General features: G+C 37.1%; 1 protein-coding gene and 1 long non-coding RNA gene across 2 annotated transcripts; both read right to left on the bottom strand.

The window, feature by feature from the left end:
- Nucleotides 1-104: 104 nt before the first annotated feature.
- Nucleotides 105-2940, bottom strand: LOC127576507 (uncharacterized). Its single transcript, XR_007957242.1, has 3 exons — nucleotides 2833-2940; nucleotides 1306-1335; nucleotides 105-116 (listed from the first exon to the last, which is right to left on the bottom strand). It is a non-coding gene; the product is annotated as an uncharacterized LOC127576507 (long non-coding RNA).
- A 1089-nt stretch (nucleotides 2941-4029) lies between these two features.
- On the bottom strand, nucleotides 4030-21922 carry LOC127576912 (uncharacterized). Its single transcript, XM_052027733.1, has 16 exons — nucleotides 21881-21922; nucleotides 21613-21768; nucleotides 20025-20054; nucleotides 18769-18795; nucleotides 18522-18644; nucleotides 16434-16460; nucleotides 15442-15597; nucleotides 13854-13883; nucleotides 12598-12624; nucleotides 12351-12473; nucleotides 10263-10289; nucleotides 9268-9423; nucleotides 7668-7697; nucleotides 6412-6438; nucleotides 6165-6287; nucleotides 4030-4071 (listed from the first exon to the last, which is right to left on the bottom strand). The coding sequence occupies exons 1-16, from the start codon at nucleotides 21920-21922 to the stop codon at nucleotides 4030-4032; spliced, it is 1146 nt and encodes a 381-aa protein (XP_051883693.1).
- Nucleotides 21923-22599: the final 677 nt, after the last annotated feature.

Genomic DNA, 22599 nt, shown 5'->3' with positions numbered 1-22599 from the left:
GTACATTTGAATGAAGTTCGTAATTTAAAAATTTGAAATAAATCAAATGAGGTTTTATCATTTTAAAGTAGGATAATATATTTTCATACCTGTTGTCTCCGTTACTTCGGTCATACCTGTCGCAATAATACAAAAAAGGCAGAACTGTTTATTTCCATTCAAGTCTCAGACTTTGTTCAATCTTTCTGAACTGGATTAAGAGAAGAAACTGAAATAAAAATGACCAGGTGAAGGGATATCCATTTGTTCCATTGGGATAGAGCACATTAAATGTAACCACTGGTGGAGCATTGCCAATCTGTGTGGATGCCTGCTCCCTCTGTCCTAAGGAAGTGTAGGAGGGTGACCCACTATCTAGATTTTTCAACGTAGGCCCCAAAATGTGAATACTGTTCGCAATAATTATCTTCAGAATGTGCTTGTTCTGCTCAGCAAGTCCCACATTCTAGTCTGGCGATATAAATTATTATTTACCCGATATGTCGTTTGTTAACTTAAAGATTACATTTCCTTTCTCAAGTGCTGTAAATGGAACCAAGATGTTTCAAAGGAAATTCTCCCTCTGTTCAGAAGACAGGGGTCTTCCACTGGTGGAGATTTAATCCTTTGGATTAAATCTCCACCAGTGGAAATTGTAAATGATGCTTCTAAAGATTTTGGCTCTGGAATTTCGTTCAAGTGGAGCTTGGCACACTTCTTTAATGGTTCTCTTGTACTCCATAATCCCTCAATCAAGATCATAGTACATTCCTGTACCACTGCTAATTGCAGGTGACATTCTATATTTGTTCATTTGAACTGCAAGGTTATAAAAATGGCCTTTCCTCTCAGTTATCATGAAGAATTTTGTTTAAATTTTCTGTATTGGTTCACTGATTCGTGTTTTCATAATCAGGACCACACTTTGGCATCAAACTTATTGAAAGTCTTTCTCACCTTTTTAAAATAAAATGATCTTTTGTCAAATAAGAAATTAGCTACAGATTTATTAAAATGATTGTCAAGGAATAACTGTATAATTTCAAATTGAAAATGTACCTACTCATATTCACATTTTCTCTTCAGATGCAAAACTGGATTTTTAATTCTGATAATCAATACAGATTACCAGAGTGACAGTAATGCCCAAATGAAGTCCATCAAAACAATACAATGAAGAACTCATTGCTTTACTGTGGGACTGCTTATCGACTTTAGGCAGCGGTATACAAGTGTTTCATCATTCTGAATAACAATTGATTTATAAAACCTCTGACAATGAACACAACAAATTTATAAGAAAGATTAACTTTAAATGTTACTGACCTTGCACAGTTGTGTAACCACCACAGTATCCTAGAGATAAAGACACCAGTTATTTGCCTTGTTATTGCTTTTTGTCAAGTCATACTCGGACATATTAATCAGACATGTGTTAAAAATGAAATTATCAACTTCTTCTATGCTAGAAATCAATGAACAAGTGCGCAGCAACAGCTAAGAAAAGTCCAAGTGGTGGATCCAACCTGTCACAAATAACATACAGTAAATAAAAACCCACCACAATCTCCCATCAAACACTCCACCCACCCACCCACCCCAAAGACACCATCCAACCCCCACACGCACGCGCGCACGCACACACACACACACACACACACACACACACACACACACACACAATCCAACCGTAAAACACCACCACCACCAGAAACCTTGCAAACTCATGAGTGAGATCATTATAATCTCAAGGAAGTTTGTAAAAAAACGTGTAAAATTCCATTCCAATTTAAGCTAGTCTAGGAACCTACTCTGGTCTCACTAATGATCTAGGAAAACCTTCCTTTTTATAGGTGATTTCCATCAAAGCCAGAAACAGGCTCAGCTCTTGTCTGAAGGAATTCAGAAGTCATTATTCACTGCCTGAGTCAAGAGCCCATTGTGCATGTCCTCTATTCTCAGGAACAAGAAACTTGTGAAATCTATTAAATGAAAACCAAAAGAACTACAGATGTTGGAAATCTGAAATTAAAACAGAAATCTCAGCAGTTCAGGCAGGATCTGTGGAAGGAGAAACAGTTGACGTTTCAGGTTTGCGACCCTTTATTAGAACTGAGAATGACTGAGGAAGAATGTATTTTACTTCTTAGAAATCCATTCTAGGTCCACCAGACTATAACTTCAGACTGTCACCCCTACTTGCCCTGAAACAAACAGGGTCCACCAACACCAACTACTCCTGCCAACACCTCTTCAATTTCATCAGATCACACCAATCCTTCCTTCTGATCTGATGCACAGACAAGATGCTTAATTGTGGTTTATGTAGAAGCAAAGTGTTCCTGCTCTTGAGTTTGAATATTTTAATCATAGAGGATATGCATCATATCCAAATAATGTGTTGTTTTGAGCAAATATGGAATGCTTTTTAAGGCTGGCTGTAATTTAGCTGAATATAACTTGGCTTGTGAAATGAGTTGAATTCAACTGGTGAATTAGTGAATTTTGAGTGAATTTATATAGTATACAAATATTCTGTCTGCCTATATATTCATCCATTCTTGTATCTGTGTTCTCATGTTCCAGCAGCAGGAGGGGATCTTGTGGTGCAAGCAGTGCATTTCCACAGTTTCTTTGTAGACAAAGGCCTGAGAGTTCATAATTCTGCTCTGTCTGTTGCCCTGATACAAGGTATTTCATTTTATTGGTTTGGCTTAACAATGGCATGAATACAATTAATGAAGTTAAATATTACAGCAATGGTCCAGATTCACAAATTTCCATAGCCTTTTTATCATGGAATGTTTTAACTTTAACATGTATTTAAACATTGCTTTCTAAATGTTCCCTTACCATAATCCATGTAAGCACAGTGATCGCAGAAATCTGGACAGCAGTTGCCATAGTAACGACAGTTGTAATCACAGGAACACCCGAATGAAGATCCCCCACAGCTGTATCTGCAGGAACCGTATCCTGTTGTCCAGTAAATTGCAGTTGTGTCTGTCAAAGTATTAAAATAAATGCAGAAAGATTTTATTTATGTTCAAGCTTCAAACTTTGTTCAAACTTGCTCAGCAGCAGTAAAGAAAAAAACTGAAGTAGAAATCACCAGGTGAGCTTCACATATCACTTGAGTACTTCTCTTGTACATGTCCACGAGCCTTCAAATGGTACACTGGTGATTATTCCTGTATCAATGCACCTACTCTGGAGATGACATGTTTGTTTTTTGTTAAATTGAAATGTGAAATTATAATATATGGCACTGCTCCTCAGTTATACTGTACAATAGTTTTTTTGCGCTATTTGATTCATTATATGTTTTCACAATTAAAGGCAGACCGCAGCAACCAAAATTCCCAAAATTGTCTTTGCCATGTGCTCGTACTGAAGGCTACAAGAGTATTTTTTTGTGAAATCTGGCAAGGGTCTAACCATAAAGTGATTCAAAATAATTAATGTTTACATATGTGGCACAAGGAATAGGACTCAGACATAGCATTTTCACTTCAGATGTAATGCTGGACTCCTAATCTCTGATGAGCAATAGAGATTAACATACTAGAGTGCCACAGATGCTCAAATAAAGTGCAATGAAACAGTACAATAAAGAACACACAGCTCTGCTGTGGGAACGATACAGAGATGTTAGACAACAGTATTTAAAGATTTTTTCAATCAACAAGATTATGCTCAGAGTGGTCAAAAGAATGATATTTGTTTTGTGCAAGAAACAAATTGAAATTATGCATCTGCAACAGACTGAACATTTATGATTCAGTTGCAATATTGGACTACTAATCACTGATGAACAATAAGCATTACCACACGAGAGTGTCAGTGATGTTCATATAAAGCGCAATGAAACTCTAGAAAGAAGAACACACTCCTCCATGGTGGGAGTGATGAAGAAACTTTGAACAAAATTATTCAATGTTTTTATCTAATTAACAAAATAATTCCCAGGCAACAGCCTTTGTGAAGAATAATTGACTTTGTAAAGGTGCATCAACATACAGATTAACAAATTTATGAGAAAGATTGACCTTAAAAATTACTGACCTGGTCCACTTGTGTCATAACAGTATCCTACAGACAAACAACAAAGCAAATAATTTGGATGTAAGTGCTTTTGATTAATCTTCCTCCACTTATACATTTATGGAAAGCAAAGAAATGAAGTGGTTAAATTCAGCTATGATTGAAATTAATGACAAGTGCACAACACCAGCAAAGAGAAGTCCTTGTGGTGCAGCCAAACTGTCAAAAGCAATATACAATATATACAATTCCTTCATCTGCCCACACTCCCCTTCACAGCTTCACACCCAGGGACCTCTCAAACTCTTGTTGTGGAAGTTATAATCTCAGGTAAATTTGAAGAAGACAAATGTAAAATTGGTCCCCAGTTGAAACTGACCAGAGCCAGCAATGGTCTAAACAGTAAAGTTGGAAAACCATCCTCTTTAACAAGGTGATCCCAATCAAACACAAAAAGAGGTCCAGCTATTCTCTGAAAGAATTCAGTCAATCATTATTCTCTGTCTGAATTAACAGCTTGTTTTACAGGTCCTCTTTTCTCTGAAACAAAAAATAAATCCAAATATCCATTCCAATTTCACCTTCATATAATTTCAGAATGTTTCCCTTTGCTCCCCTGCCCCCAACCCTAATTGGTTGTAAAAAATGTTTGCAACAGGAAAAATGTCTGTAAACACCTCACTGAATTCTATCAAACCATCCCACTGTTTCCTGCTGTACTTATACTCAAGAATATAAAAGGCTGGATTCTGTTTATATAGATAATATGATTTCTTTTTTTGAAATGGAACAATTTAGTTACAATGCCTGGAGTAACATATGCTTTAAATGGGGCTTTGCCCCACAATCACAGGCAAATGTGGGATATCTGTTAGAGGATGCAAGTACGTGACCTAATACAGCTCAGTATACTGTAATGTGAATTGTCACACTTACATGAAGCATATTCTAAAATCCTACGTACTATACAAATATTCCATGTGCCCATTAATTCATCCATTTTAATCCATAAGTATTTTAGTGGAACAACTACATGCAAATAATTGATTCCCAAATGTGCTTTACACACAAGGCCCAAAGATTACTAATGTTACCTCTGTTATTGTTCCCTCTGTTGCACAGATACAAGGTATTTCATCTTACTGAGTTTTGCATAATATTGTTACAAATTAATCAACAAATATGGCATTAATAGGTCGATTTCAGTGACTATTTCAGAAGGTAACATTGTGCCACAGCCTTGCAATATGCCCACATGGAACACTGTCCAAAAGAGTACATGAAAGACAGCAGAAGGTTGAAGAAAATGTCACAAATCTTGCATCTATCTTGTGTTCTGTAATGACCTTGTATTCCATTCATAATCATTTCAAAATGTGTTCAGTTTTGGTCAACCTGCTATTGGAAAAATGCCATAAAGCTGGAAAGGACGCAGAGGAGATTTACAAGAAAGTTGCCAGGACTGGAGGGACTTTTCAGTTTTAGAGAGGGTTGGAACAGGTTGGGTCTGTATTCATTGGGGCATAGGAGAATCAGAGGTGATCTTATAGCAGTGCATAAAACCATGAGAGGCATAGATAGGGTGAATGCGCACAGTCTTTTTCCCAGGGTAAGGGAATCAAGAACTTTAGGACATAGGTTTAGGGTGAGAGGGGAGATATTTAAGAGGAACCGGAGGGCAACTTTTTCACCCAGAGGGTGGTCAATCTATGGAATAAGTTGCCAGAGAAAATGGTTAAGGTAGATACAATAACAACATTTAAAAGGAACTTGACAATACATGGATAGAAAGAGTTTAGAGAGATATGGGCTAAATGCAGGCAAATGTGACTGGCTTAGATGGGAATCTTGGTCGGCATGAACGAGTTTGGCCAAGGGGCCTGTTTCCGTGCTGTATAACTCTATGACTTTATCACTCTATCACCCAACATTAATATTTGAAATAATACAGTCCAGAATCCTTTGGATCACATTATATGCTGCCTACAACGTTCTCACATCTGCAGAAGCCAGATACACTGCTATACTGCAATAACCTTCTTAAAGGTTCTCTTGATAATTTGCAGACAATTTATGCAATCTGACTATTTTAATTTCAGACTGCATTTAAATATTAGTTTGCTTTGTAAATATTTCCTTACCGTAATTAATGTAGGCACAGTAGTAACAGAAATCAGAGCAACAGGTGCCATAGTAATGACAGTTGTAATCACAGGAACAACCAGATGAAGATCCCCCACAGTTGTATCTGCAGGAACTGTAGCCTGTTGTCCAGTAAATGATAGGTTACAATTGAATGAAGTTTGCAATTTACAATTCTAAGATAAATGTAATGCTAGTTTATCCATTTAAAATGGATCAATATTTACTCAAAGAACATTTTCATACCTGTTGTCTCCATTGCGTCAGTCGTAACTGTCAAAATAATAAAATTAAAAGCTGAATCATTTATTTCTGTTCAAATTTCTGAACAGCTTTCAAGAAAGAAATTGCAGTAGGAGTGACTAGGAGAGGGGAAATCCATCTGTTATAATAGGATTGAGCACATCATAGACAGCCACTGGTGGTGGATTCACAGTCTGCGTGATCGCCTGTTCTCTCTAAGACAAGAAAACATAAAAGGCAGATCCCACCATCTACTTTTGTCGGTGGGTCAATGCAGAACCCAGGCTGTTTCTTATTATTAACATCAGGATGTACTTGTTCTACTCAGCAACTCCCACTGTCTGGTCAGCTAATGGAAATTATTATTCATTCAGAAGTAAAATGGATCTGATACGTCATTGCACAAACCTAAAGATTACATCTCCTCTCCCGGTGCCATTTGTGGAGCCGAGAAGTTTTGAAGGGAATTGTCTGCAGGCTGTGGAGCCTGTAGATGTTGGGATGAATCCCCACCAGTGAATTTCATAAATGCTTCGGAAGACCACAACACAGGAATTTTGCACAAATGGAGATTCAAACATTCCTTTAATATTTCTCTTGTATTCCTTCACGATCCCTCAGACAATGCCATCTTACGTTATATTCCCATCCCACTGCTAATTCCTTGTGACATTTCGTATTTGTTCAACTGAGTTGTAAAATTGTAAAAGAAAAATAGCATTTCTTCTCAGTTATCATGAAGTATTGTGTTCACTTTTCCTGAGGTATTTCATTGATCGTGTGTTTTCACAATCAGAACAGGACCATGGCAACAAATTTACTGAAGGTCTTTGTCACTTTCTTGAACAAAAAAACCATACAAATAATGTTTTGACAAAGGTGAAAATGGCCTAGATTGATTAAGAATGATCGCCAAGTAGTAGCTCTTGCAAAATTTTAATTGGAAAATGAAGGAATCATTCTGATTTCACATTTTCCCTTTGGATGTGAAGGTGGACTCTTCATCTCTTATGTGTGATACTAATGACCACACCAGAGTGTCAGTGAAGCTCAAATACTGTAATGTGCATCAAAGCAGTACAATGAGAAGCAAACATATTTTCTATGGGACAGATACATATCTTAGGAAGCAGTATATAAAAATAAGATCAAATGAACAATAAAATTACTTGAGGAGAGCCATTATATTATGAAAAATAATCAATTTCTGGACCTCACACAACAGATTTATGAATGTTTGAACTCTAAATATTACTTACATACTGCCGATGTGTAACCACCACAGTATCCTAGAGACAAGAACATTATTATGCCTCTCAGAGTTAAGTCAGCTTCCAGTCAAGTCAGCTTCCAGTCAAATTCACAAATATTAATCAAAGTCACAATGGCATTGAACTTTGGCTAAGATTGAACTGAATGAGCACGTGCACAACAGCAATAAAGAAAAGTCCCTGTGGTGCAGCCAAGTTATCACAATAAGTGTATAACATAGGCAAACCCACCCTAACCCCACCCATCACCTCATAATTCACCAGCATCCCTGAAACTTTGTGTGAGGTAACTACAGTCTCAAAAAGTTTGCAGAGGACAGGTTTAAAATTCCTCTCCAATTGAAGCATGTCCAGGAGCTCATTATGGTCTCAATAATAATGCAGAAAAGAAATCCTTTTTACAGGATGACCTTCATCAAATTCAAAAACTGATCCAGCTCTTGCCTGCTGAAATTCGGCAAATCATTACTCTCACTGCCTTATTCATCAGGCTTTTACACAGGTCTTCCATTCTCAGGAACTGGAAACTCCTAAAATTCACTGTAGTTCCACCTGTATATCACTTCAGATTGTCACCCCTGCTCCTCCTTTTTCTTATTGGTGGAAACAGACAGGTTTCACCAAAGCTAATGTTACCCAACACCTCTTCAGATCTATCAAACAATCCCAATCTTTCCTCCATTCTTGATACACTGACAGTTTAAGATTCCAGATGCTGGTACATGTAAAAAAAAGTTTTTGCTCTTTAGTTTGAAAAGACGTCACGAAAATTATGCCCTGGGCTAGAGTGACTTGAGGACTTTCCAACATTTTTAACAAATATGTGACCCCTCTTGGTGGCTGGATGTAATATAACTGAATGTAACTGAGTATGTTATGATCTGAATTATTGCGTTCAAATGAAGTATATTTTGAAATTCCACACCTTCCTATGAATGCAATGTACAAAAATTCTATGTGCCTATTTATTCATCCATCATCATACATATATTCTGATGAATCTGCTGCAGAGAGGAATTTTGTGATGCAAGTAATGGATCTCCAAATGTCTTTGCAAGACTAAGCACCAAGAGTTCATAATCCATTTCTGTCTATTGCCCAAGTACCTACTATTTCATTTTATGGGCTCTGGCGTGAATAAGATTAATTAATGTAAAAGTTACAGCAATGATTGACTGAAATGTTCAGTTTCAGTAAATATAAATTATACTGTTGCAATTATGTTTCAGTAAAAATGTTGTCCTGTCAGAACTTACACCCTGCCAGTCACTAATGATTCCTATCCTTTCTCAGCAGAATAAACCTCACGTCAAATACTGTCCAAAACACTAATACATGACAGCAAGCGCAATACATTGAAGAACCTGTCTGAAGCACTGTAGACCGACAATTTCCATCTTTCTTCATGGCCTGTTATTCACATTTTAAGTAATATAGTCCATAATCTTATGGATCATCGGCACCCAGAGGCATTGCTTCATCACAATAATCTTCCCTAAGGATCTCCTGATAACTTGAGAGTATTTGTATAATCAGAACATCTTACTTTGGCATATATTTAAACATTGTTTTCTAAATGTTTCCTTACCATTATCCATGTAAGAACAGTAGTCACAGAAGTCAGGACAACAGTGGCCATAGTAACGACAGTTGTAATCACAGGAACATCCATACGAAGATCCCCCACAGTTGTATCTGCAGGAACCGTATCCTGTGGTCCAGTAAATGCTTGGTGGAGTTGTGTCTGCCAAATTATTAAGAATAAATGCAAAGCTATTTACTTATGTTCAATAATAATAAAACTTCGTTCAAACTTGCTGAACAGCAGTAAAGAAAGAAACTAAAGTAGAAATCACCAGGTGAGCTTCACACATCACTTTAGCACTTCTCCTGTACATGTCCACTAGCCCTCAAATGATACACCAGTGATTATTCCTGTATCAATGCACCTACTCTGGAGGTGACAATGTTTGTTTTTTGTTAAAATGTAATGTGAAATTATAATATATGGCACTGCTTCTCAGTTATACTGAATAATAGCTTCTTTTTGCACTATTTGACCTATTATATGTTTTCAGAACCAAAGCCAGACCACAGTAACCAAAATTGCCAAAATGAAACAGTACAATAAGGACCAAACTGCTCTGCTGTGGAAATGATGTAGAGACTTTATACAACCGTATTCAAAGATTTTATCCAATCAACAAGATGATGCTCAGAGTGGTAAAAAGAATGATGTACGTTTTGTGCAAGGAACAAACTGAAATTATGCGTCTGCAACAGATTGAACATTTTTGATTCAGTTGCAATACTGGACTACTAATCACTGATGAACAATAAGCATTACCACACGAGAGTATCAGTGATGTTCACATAAAGCGCAATGAAACTCTAGAATGAAGAACACACTCCTCCACGGTGGGAGTGATGGAGAAATTTTGAACAACTGTATTAAAAGTTTTTAAAAATTGACAAAATAATTCCCAGACAACAGCCTTTGTGAAGAATAATTGACTTTGTAAAGGTGCATCAACATACAGATTAACAAATGTATGAGAAAGATTGACCTTAAACATTACTGACCTGGTCCACTTGTGTCATAACAGTATCCTACAGACAAACAGAAAAGCAAATAATTTGGATGTAAGTGCTTTTGATTAATCTTCCTCCACTTATACATTTATGGAAAGCAAAGAAATGAAGTGGTTAACTTCAGCTATGATTGAAATTAATGACAAGTGCACAACACCAGCAAAGAGAAGTCCTTGTGGTGTAGCCAAACTGTCAAAAGCAATATACAATATATACAATTCCTTCATCTGTCCACACTCCCCTTCACAGCTTCACACCCAGGGACCTCTCAAACTCTTGGGTGTGGAAGTTATAATCTCAGGTAAATTTGAAGACAAACGTAAAATTGGTCCCCAGTTGAAACTGACCAGAGCCAGCAATGGTCTAAACAGTAAAGTTGGAAAACCATCCTCTTTAACAAGGTGATCCCAATCAAACACAGAAAGAGGTCCAGCTATTCTCTGAAAGAATTCAGTCAATCATCATTCTCTTTTAACAGCTTGTTTTACAGGTCCTCTTTTCTCTGGAACAAAAAGTAAATCCCAATATCCATTCCAATTTCGCCTTCATACAATTTCAGAATATCTCCCATTGCTCCCCCCGCCTCCACCCGATAAACACCTCACTGAATTCGATCAAATCATCCCACTATTTCCTGCTGTACTTATACTCAAGAATATAAAAGGTTAGATTCTGGCTTGTATAGACAATATGACTTCTTTTCTTGAAATGGAACAATTTAGTTACAATGCTTTGACGTGGACTGGAGTAACATATGCTTTAAACAGGGCTTTGCCCTACAATCACAGGCACATGTGGGATATCTTTTGAGCATGCAAGTACATGACCTAATACAGCTCAGTATATTGTAATGTGAATGGTCACACTTACATGAAGCATATTCTAAAATCCTACGTACTATACAAATATTCCATGTGCCCATTAATTCATCCATTTTAGTCCATAAGTATTTTAGTGGAACAACTACATGCAAATAGTTGATTCCCAAATGTGCTTTACGCACAAAGCCCCAAGATTACTAATCCAAGCTGTTATTGTTCCCTCTATTGCACAGTTACAAGATATTTCATCTTACTGAGTATTTCATAATATTGTTACTGTTACAAATTAATCAACAAATATGGCATTAATAGGTCGATTTCAGTGACTATTTCAGAAGGTAACATTGTGCCACAGCCTTGCAATATGCCCACATGGAACACTGTCCAAAAGAGTACATGAAAGACAGCAAAAGGTTGAAGAAAATGTCACAAATCTTGCATCTATCTTGTGTTCTGTAATGACCTTGTATTCCATTCATAATCATTTCAAAATGTGTTCAGTTTTGGTCAACCTGCTATTGGAAAAATGCCATAAAGCTGGAAAGGACGCAGAGGAGATTTACAAGAAAGTTGCCAGGACTGGAGGGACTTTTCAGTTTTAGAGAGGGTTGGAACAGGTTGGGTCTGTATTCATTGGGGCATAGGAGAATCAGAGGTGATCTTATAGCAGTGCATAAAACCATGAGAGGCATAGATAGGGTGAATGCGCACAGTCTTTTTCCCAGGGTAAGGGAATCAAGAACTTTAGGACATAGGTTTAGGGTGAGAGGGGAGATATTTAAGAGGAACCGGAGGGCAACTTTTTCACCCAGAGGGTGGTCAATCTATGGAATAAGTTGCCAGAGAAAATGGTTAAGGTAGATACAATAACAACATTTAAAAGGAACTTGACAATACATGGATAGAAAGAGTTTAGAGAGATATGGGCTAAATGCAGGCAAATGTGACTGGCTTAGATGGGAATCTTGGTCGGCATGAACGAGTTTGGCCAAGGGGCCTGTTTCCGTGCTGTATAACTCTATGACTTTATCACTCTATCACCCAACATTAATATTTGAAATAATACAGTCCAGAATCCTTTGGATCACATTATATGCTGCCTACAACGTTCTCACATCTGCAGAAGCCAGATACACTGCTATACTGCAATAACCTTCTTAAAGGTTCTCTTGATAATTTGCAGACAATTTATGCAATCTGACTATTTTAATTTCAGACTGCATTTAAATATTAGTTTGCTTTGTAAATATTTCCTTACCGTAATTAATGTAGGCACAGTAGTAACAGAAATCAGAGCAACAGGTGCCATAGTAATGACAGTTGTAATCACAGGAACAACCAGATGAAGATCCCCCACAGTTGTATCTGCAGGAACTGTAGCCTGTTGTCCAGTAAATGATAGGTTACAATTGAATGAAGTTTGCAATTTACAATTCTAAGATAAATGTAATGCTAGTTTATCCATTTAAAATGGATCAATATTTACTCAAAGAACATTTTCATACCTGTTGTCTCCATTGCGTCAGTCGTAACTGTCAAAATAATAAAATTAAAAGCTGAATCATTTATTTCTGTTCAAATTTCTGAACAGCTTTCAAGAAAGAAATTGCAGTAGGAGTGACTAGGAGAGGGGAAATCCATCTGTTATAATAGGATTGAGCACATCATAGACAGCCACTGGTGGTGGATTCACAGTCTGCGTGATCGCCTGTTCTCTCTAAGACAAGAAAACATAAAAGGCAGATCCCACCATCTACTTTTGTCGGTGGGTCAATGCAGAACCCAGGCTGTTTCTTATTATTAACATCAGGATGTACTTGTTCTACTCAGCAACTCCCACTGTCTGGTCAGCTAATGGAAATTATTATTCATTCAGAAGTAAAATGGATCTGATACGTCATTGCACAAACCTAAAGATTACATCTCCTCTCCCGGTGCCATTTGTGGAGCCGAGAAGTTTTGAAGGGAATTGTCTGCAGGCTGTGGAGCCTGTAGATGTTGGGATGAATCCCCACCAGTGAATTTCATAAATGCTTCGGAAGACCACAACACAGGAATTTTGCACAAATGGAGATTCAAACATTCCTTTAATATTTCTCTTGTATTCCTTCACGATCCCTCAGACAATGCCATCTTACGTTATATTCCCATCCCACTGCTAATTCCTTGTGACATTTCGTATTTGTTCAACTGAGTTGTAAAATTGTAAAAGAAAAATAGCATTTCTTCTCAGTTATCATGAAGTATTGTGTTCACTTTTCCTGAGGTATTTCATTGATCGTGTGTTTTCACAATCAGAACAGGACCATGGCAACAAATTTACTGAAGGTCTTTGTCACTTTCTTGAACAAAAAAACCATACAAATAATGTTTTGACAAAGGTGAAAATGGCCTAGATTGATTAAGAATGATCGCCAAGTAGTAGCTCTTGCAAAATTTTAATTGGAAAATGAAGGAATCATTCTGATTTCACATTTTCCCTTTGGATGTGAAGGTGGACTCTTCATCTCTTATGTGTGATACTAATGACCACACCAGAGTGTCAGTGAAGCTCAAATACTGTAATGTGCATCAAAGCAGTACAATGAGAAGCAAACATATTTTCTATGGGACAGATACATATCTTAGGAAGCAGTATATAAAAATAAGATCAAATGAACAATAAAATTACTTGAGGAGAGCCATTATATTATGAAAAATAATCAATTTCTGGACCTCACACAACAGATTTATGAATGTTTGAACTCTAAATATTACTTACATACTGCCGATGTGTAACCACCACAGTATCCTAGAGACAAGAACATTATTATTTGCCTTCTTCAGAGTTAAGTCAGCTTCCAGTCAAATTCACAAATATTAATCAAAGTCACAATGGCATTGAACTTTGGCTAAGATTGAACTGAATGAGCACGTGCACAACAGCAATAAAGAAAAGTCCCTGTGGTGCAGCCAAGTTATCACAATAAGTGTATAACATAGGCAAACCCACCCTAACCCCACCCATCACCTCATAATTCACCAGCATCCCTGAAACTTTGTGTGAGGTAACTACAGTCTCAAAAAGTTTGCAGAGGACAGGTTTAAAATTCCTCTCCAATTGAAGCATGTCCAGGAGCTCATTATGGTCTCAATAATAATGCAGAAAAGAAATCCTTTTTACAGGATGACCTTCATCAAATTCAAAAACTGATCCAGCTCTTGCCTGCTGAAATTCGGCAAATCATTACTCTCACTGCCTTATTCATCAGGCTTTTACACAGGTCTTCCATTCTCAGGAACTGGAAACTCCTAAAATTCACTGTAGTTCCACCTGTATATCACTTCAGATTGTCACCCCTGCTCCTCCTTTTTCTTATTGGTGGAAACAGACAGGTTTCACCAAAGCTAATGTTACCCAACACCTCTTCAGATCTATCAAACAATCCCAATCTTTCCTCCATTCTTGATACACTGACAGTTTAAGATTCCAGATGCTGGTACATGTAAAAAAAAGTTTTTGCTCTTTAGTTTGAAAAGACGTCACGAAAATTATGCCCTGGGCTAGAGTGACTTGAGGACTTTCCAACATTTTTAACAAATATGTGACCCCTCTTGGTGGCTGGATGTAATATAACTGAATGTAACTGAGTATGTTATGATCTGAATTATTGCGTTCAAATGAAGTATATTTTGAAATTCCACACCTTCCTATGAATGCAATGTACAAAAATTCTATGTGCCTATTTATTCATCCATCATCATATATATATTCTGATGAATCTGCTGCAGAGAGGAATTTTGTGATGCAAGTAATGGATCTCCAAATGTCTTTGCAAGACTAAGCACCAAGAGTTCATAATCCATTTCTGTCTATTGCCCAAGTACCTACTATTTCATTTTATGGGCTCTGGCGTGAATAAGATTAATTAATGTAAAAGTTACAGCAATGATTGACTGAAATGTTCAGTTTCAGTAAATATAAATTATACTGTTGCAATTATGTTTCAGTAAAAATGTTGTCCTGTCAGAACTTACACCCTGCCAGTCACTAATGATTCCTATCCTTTCTCAGCAGAATAAACCTCACGTCAAATACTGTCCAAAACACTAATACATGACAGCAAGCGCAATACATTGAAGAACCTGTCTGAAGCACTGTAGACCGACAATTTCCATCTTTCTTCATGGCCTGTTATTCACATTTTAAGTAATATAGTCCATAATATTATGGATCATCGGCACCCAGAGGCATTGCTTCATCACAATAATCTTCCCTAAGGATCTCCTGATAACTTGAGAGTATTTGTATAATCAGAACATCTTACTTTGGCATATATTTAAACATTGTTTTCTAAATGTTTCCTTACCATTATCCATGTAAGAACAGTAGTCACAGAAGTCAGGACAACAGTGGCCATAGTAACGACAGTTGTAATCACAGGAACATCCATACGAAGATCCCCCACAGTTGTATCTGCAGGAACCGTATCCTGTGGTCCAGTAAATGCTTGGTGGAGTTGTGTCTGCCAAATTATTAAGAATAAATGCAAAGCTATTTACTTATGTTCAATAATAAAACTTCGTTCAAACTTGCTGAACAGCAGTAAAGAAAGAAACTAAAGTAGAAATCACCAGGTGAGCTTCACACATCACTTTAGCACTTCTCCTGTACATGTCCACTAGCCCTCAAATGATACACCAGTGATTATTCCTGTATCAATGCACCTACTCTGGAGGTGACAATGTTTGTTTTTTGTTAAAATGTAATGTGAAATTATAATATATGGCACTGCTTCTCAGTTATACTGAATAATAGCTTCTTTTTGCACTATTTGACCTATTATATGTTTTCAGAACCAAAGCCAGACCACAGTAACCAAAATTGCCAAAATGAAACAGTACAATAAGGACCAAACTGCTCTGCTGTGGAAATGATGTAGAGACTTTATACAACCGTATTCAAAGATTTTATCCAATCAACAAGATGATGCTCAGAGTGGTAAAAAGAATGATGTACGTTTTGTGCAAGGAACAAACTGAAATTATGCGTCTGCAACAGATTGAACATTTTTGATTCAGTTGCAATACTGGACTACTAATCACTGATGAACAATAAGCATTACCACACGAGAGTATCAGTGATGTTCACATAAAGCGCAATGAAACTCTAGAATGAAGAACACACTCCTCCACGGTGGGAGTGATGGAGAAATTTTGAACAACTGTATTAAAAGTTTTTAAAAATTGACAAAATAATTCCCAGACAACAGCCTTTGTGAAGAATAATTGACTTTGTAAAGGTGCATCAACATACAGATTAACAAATGTATGAGAAAGATTGACCTTAAACATTACTGACCTGGTCCACTTGTGTCATAACAGTATCCTACAGACAAACAGAAAAGCAAATAATTTGGATGTAAGTGCTTTTGATTAATCTTCCTCCACTTATACATTTATGGAAAGCAAAGAAATGAAGTGGTTAACTTCAGCTATGATTGAAATTAATGACAAGTGCACAACACCAGCAAAGAGAAGTCCTTGTGGTGTAGCCAAACTGTCAAAAGCAATATACAATATATACAATTCCTTCATCTGTCCACACTCCCCTTCACAGCTTCACACCCAGGGACCTCTCAAACTCTTGGGTGTGGAAGTTATAATCTCAGGTAAATTTGAAGACAAACGTAAAATTGGTCCCCAGTTGAAACTGACCAGAGCCAGCAATGGTCTAAACAGTAAAGTTGGAAAACCATCCTCTTTAACAAGGTGATCCCAATCAAACACAGAAAGAGGTCCAGCTATTCTCTGAAAGAATTCAGTCAATCATCATTCTCTTTTAACAGCTTGTTTTACAGGTCCTCTTTTCTCTGGAACAAAAAGTAAATCCCAATATCCATTCCAATTTCGCCTTCATACAATTTCAGAATATCTCCCATTGCTCCCCCCGCCTCCACCCGATAAACACCTCACTGAATTCGATCAAATCATCCCACTATTTCCTGCTGTACTTATACTCAAGAATATAAAAGGTTAGATTCTGGCTTGTATAGACAATATGACTTCTTTTCTTGAAATGGAACAATTTAGTTACAATGCTTTGACGTGGACTGGAGTAACATATGCTTTAAACAGGGCTTTGCCCTACAATCACAGGCACATGTGGGATATCTTTTGAGCATGCAAGTACATGACCTAATACAGCTCAGTATATTGTAATGTGAATGGTCACACTTACATGAAGCATATTCTAAAATCCTACGTACTATACAAATATTCCATGTGCCCATTAATTCATCCATTTTAGTCCATAAGTATTTTAGTGGAACAACTACATGCAAATAGTTGATTCCCAAATGTGCTTTACGCACAAAGCCCCAAGATTACTAATCCAAGCTGTTATTGTTCCCTCTATTGCACAGTTACAAGATATTTCATCTTACTGAGTATTTCATAATATTGTTACTGTTACAAATTAATCAACAAATATGGCATTAATAGGTCGATTTCAGTGACTATTTCAGAAGGTAACATTGTGCCACAGCCTTGCAATATGCCCACATGGAACACTGTCCAAAAGAGTACATGAAAGACAGCAGAAGGTTGAAGAAAATGTCACAAATCTTGCATCTATCTTGTGTTCTGTAATGACCTTGTATTCCATTCATAATCATTTCAAAATGTGTTCAGTTTTGGTCAACCTGCTATTGGAAAAATGCCATAAAGCTGGAAAGGACGCAGAGGAGATTTACAAGAAAGTTGCCAGGACTGGAGGGACTTTTCAGTTTTAGAGAGGGTTGGAACAGGTTGGGTCTGTATTCATTGGGGCATAGGAGAATCAGAGGTGATCTTATAGCAGTGCATAAAACCATGAGAGGCATAGATAGGGTGAATGCGCACAGTCTTTTTCCCAGGGTAAGGGAATCAAGAACTTTAGGACATAGGTTTAGGGTGAGAGGGGAGATATTTAAGAGGAACCGGAGGGCAACTTTTTCACCCAGAGGGTGGTCAATCTATGGAATAAGTTGCCAGAGAAAATGGTTAAGGTAGATACAATAACAACATTTAAAAGGAACTTGACAATACATGGATAGAAAGAGTTTAGAGAGATATGGGCTAAATGCAGGCAAATGTGACTGGCTTAGATGGGAATCTTGGTCGGCATGAACGAGTTTGGCCAAGGGGCCTGTTTCCGTGCTGTATAACTCTATGACTTTATCACTCTATCACCCAACATTAATATTTGAAATAATACAGTCCAGAATCCTTTGGATCACATTATATGCTGCCTACAACGTTCTCACATCTGCAGAAGCCAGATACACTGCTATACTGCAATAACCTTCTTAAAGGTTCTCTTGATAATTTGCAGACAATTTATGCAATCTGACTATTTTAATTTCAGACTGCATTTAAATATTAGTTTGCTTTGTAAATATTTCCTTACCGTAATTAATGTAGGCACAGTAGTAACAGAAATCAGAGCAACAGGTGCCATAGTAATGACAGTTGTAATCACAGGAACAACCAGATGAAGATCCCCCACAGTTGTATCTGCAGGAACTGTAGCCTGTTGTCCAGTAAATGATAGGTTACAATTGAATGAAGTTTGCAATTTACAATTCTAAGATAAATGTAATGCTAGTTTATCCATTTAAAATGGATCAATATTTACTCAAAGAACATTTTCATACCTGTTGTCTCCATTGCGTCAGTCGTAACTGTCAAAATAATAAAATTAAAAGCTGAATCATTTATTTCTGTTCAAATTTCTGAACAGCTTTCAAGAAAGAAATTGCAGTAGGAGTGACTAGGAGAGGGGAAATCCATCTGTTATAATAGGATTGAGCACATCATAGACAGCCACTGGTGGTGGATTCACAGTCTGCGTGATCGCCTGTTCTCTCTAAGACAAGAAAACATAAAAGGCAGATCCCACCATCTACTTTTGTCGGTGGGTCAATGCAGAACCCAGGCTGTTTCTTATTATTAACATCAGGATGTACTTGTTCTACTCAGCAACTCCCACTGTCTGGTCAGCTAATGGAAATTATTATTCATTCAGAAGTAAAATGGATCTGATACGTCATTGCACAAACCTAAAGATTACATCTCCTCTCCCGGTGCCATTTGTGGAGCCGAGAAGTTTTGAAGGGAATTGTCTGCAGGCTGTGGAGCCTGTAGATGTTGGGATGAATCCCCACCAGTGAATTTCATAAATGCTTCGGAAGACCACAACACAGGAATTTTGCACAAATGGAGATTCAAACATTCCTTTAATATTTCTCTTGTATTCCTTCACGATCCCTCAGACAATGCCATCTTACGTTATATTCCCATCCCACTGCTAATTCCTTGTGACATTTCGTATTTGTTCAACTGAGTTGTAAAATTGTAAAAGAAAAATAGCATTTTTTCTCAGTTATCATGAAGTATTGTGTTCACTTTTCCTGAGGTATTTCATTGATCGTGTGTTTTCACAATCAGAACAGGACCATGGCAACAAATTTACTGAAGGTCTTTGTCACTTTCTTGAACAAAAAAACCATACAAATAATGTTTTGACAAAGGTGAAAATGGCCTAGATTGATTAAGAATGATCGCCAAGTAGTAGCTCTTGCAAAATTTTAATTGGAAAATGAAGGAATCATTCTGATTTCACATTTTCCCTTTGGATGTGAAGGTGGACTCTTCATCTCTTATGTGTGATACTAATGACCACACCAGAGTGTCAGTGAAGCTCAAATACTGTAATGTGCATCAAAGCAGTACAATGAGAAGCAAACATATTTTCTATGGGACAGATACATATCTTAGGAAGCAGTATATAAAAATAAGATCAAATGAACAATAAAATTACTTGAGGAGAGCCATTATATTATGAAAAATAATCAATTTCTGGACCTCACACAACAGATTTATGAATGTTTGAACTCTAAATATTACTTACATACTGCCGATGTGTAACCACCACAGTATCCTAGAGACAAGAACATTATTATTTGCCTTCTTCAGAGTTAAGTCAGCTTCCAGTCAAATTCACAAATATTAATCAAAGTCACAATGGCATTGAACTTTGGCTAAGATTGAACTGAATGAGCACGTGCACAACAGCAATAAAGAAAAGTCCCTGTGGTGCAGCCAAGTTATCACAATAAGTGTATAACATAGGCAAACCCACCCTAACCCCACCCATCACCTCATAATTCACCAGCATCCCTGAAACTTTGTGTGAGGTAACTACAGTCTCAAAAAGTTTGCAGAGGACAGGTTTAAAATTCCTCTCCAATTGAAGCATGTCCAGGAGCTCATTATGGTCTCAATAATAATGCAGAAAAGAAATCCTTTTTACAGGATGACCTTCATCAAATTCAAAAACTGATCCAGCTCTTGCCTGCTGAAATTCGGCAAATCATTACTCTCACTGCCTTATTCATCAGGCTTTTACACAGGTCTTCCATTCTCAGGAACTGGAAACTCCTAAAATTCACTGTAGTTCCACCTGTATATCACTTCAGATTGTCACCCCTGCTCCTCCTTTTTCTTATTGGTGGAAACAGACAGGTTTCACCAAAGCTAATGTTACCCAACACCTCTTCAGATCTATCAAACAATCCCAATCTTTCCTCCATTCTTGATACACTGACAGTTTAAGATTCCAGATGCTGGTACATGTAAAAAAAAGTTTTTGCTCTTTAGTTTGAAAAGACGTCACGAAAATTATGCCCTGGGCTAGAGTGACTTGAGGACTTTCCAACATTTTTAACAAATATGTGACCCCTCTTGGTGGCTGGATGTAATATAACTGAATGTAACTGAGTATGTTATGATCTGAATTATTGCGTTCAAATGAAGTATATTTTGAAATTCCACACCTTCCTATGAATGCAATGTACAAAAATTCTATGTGCCTATTTATTCATCCATCATCATACATATATTCTGATGAATCTGCTGCAGAGAGGAATTTTGTGATGCAAGTAATGGATCTCCAAATGTCTTTGCAAGACTAAGCACCAAGAGTTCATAATCCATTTCTGTCTATTGCCCAAGTACCTACTATTTCATTTTATGGGCTCTGGCGTGAATAAGATTAATTAATGTAAAAGTTACAGCAATGATTGACTGAAATGTTCAGTTTCAGTAAATATAAATTATACTGTTGCAATTATGTTTCAGTAAAAATGTTGTCCTGTCAGAACTTACACCCTGCCAGTCACTAATGATTCCTATCCTTTCTCAGCAGAATAAACCTCACGTCAAATACTGTCCAAAACACTAATACATGACAGCAAGCGCAATACATTGAAGAACCTGTCTGAAGCACTGTAGACCGACAATTTCCATCTTTCTTCATGGCCTGTTATTCACATTTTAAGTAATATAGTCCATAATCTTATGGATCATCGGCACCCAGAGGCATTGCTTCATCACAATAATCTTCCCTAAGGATCTCCTGATAACTTGAGAGTATTTGTATAATCAGAACATCTTACTTTGGCATATATTTAAACATTGTTTTCTAAATGTTTCCTTACCATTATCCATGTAAGAACAGTAGTCACAGAAGTCAGGACAACAGTGGCCATAGTAACGACAGTTGTAATCACAGGAACATCCATACGAAGATCCCCCACAGTTGTATCTGCAGGAACCGTATCCTGTGGTCCAGTAAATGCTTGGTGGAGTTGTGTCTGCCAAATTATTAAGAATAAATGCAAAGCTATTTACTTATGTTCAATAATAATAAAACTTCGTTCAAACTTGCTGAACAGCAGTAAAGAAAGAAACTAAAGTAGAAATCACCAGGTGAGCTTCACACATCACTTTAGCACTTCTCCTGTACATGTCCACTAGCCCTCAAATGATACACCAGTGATTATTCCTGTATCAATGCACCTACTCTGGAGGTGACAATGTTTGTTTTTTGTTAAAATGTAATGTGAAATTATAATATATGGCACTGCTTCTCAGTTATACTGAATAATAGCTTCTTTTTGCACTATTTGACTTATTATATGTTTTCAGAACCAAAGCCAGACCACAGTAACCAAAATTGCCAAAATGAAACAGTACAATAAGGACCAAACTGCTCTGCTGTGGAAATGATGTAGAGACTTTATACAACCGTATTCAAAGATTTTATCCAATCAACAAGATGATGCTCAGAGTGGTAAAAAGAATGATGTACGTTTTGTGCAAGGAACAAATTGAAATTAAGTGTCTGCAACAGATTGAACATTTTTGATTCAGTTGCAATACTGGACTACTAATCACTGTTGAACAATAAGCATTACCACACGAGAGTGTCAGTGATGTTCACATAAAGCGCAATGAAACTCTAGAATGAAGAACACACTCCTCCACGGTGGGAGTGATGGAGAAATTTTGAACAACTGTATTGAAAGTTTTTATCAAATTGACAAAATATTTCCCAGACAACAGCCTTTGTGAAGAATAATTGACTTTGTAAAGGTGCATCAACATACAGATTAACAAATGTATGAGAAAGATTGACCTTAAAC

This window comes from Pristis pectinata, chromosome 12, assembly GCF_009764475.1.
Source record: "Pristis pectinata isolate sPriPec2 chromosome 12, sPriPec2.1.pri, whole genome shotgun sequence".
Lineage (NCBI taxonomy): Eukaryota > Metazoa > Chordata > Chondrichthyes > Rhinopristiformes > Pristidae > Pristis > Pristis pectinata.
Note: the sequence above shows the minus strand (reverse complement) of the source record. Positions and strands in the feature narration are given on the sequence as shown.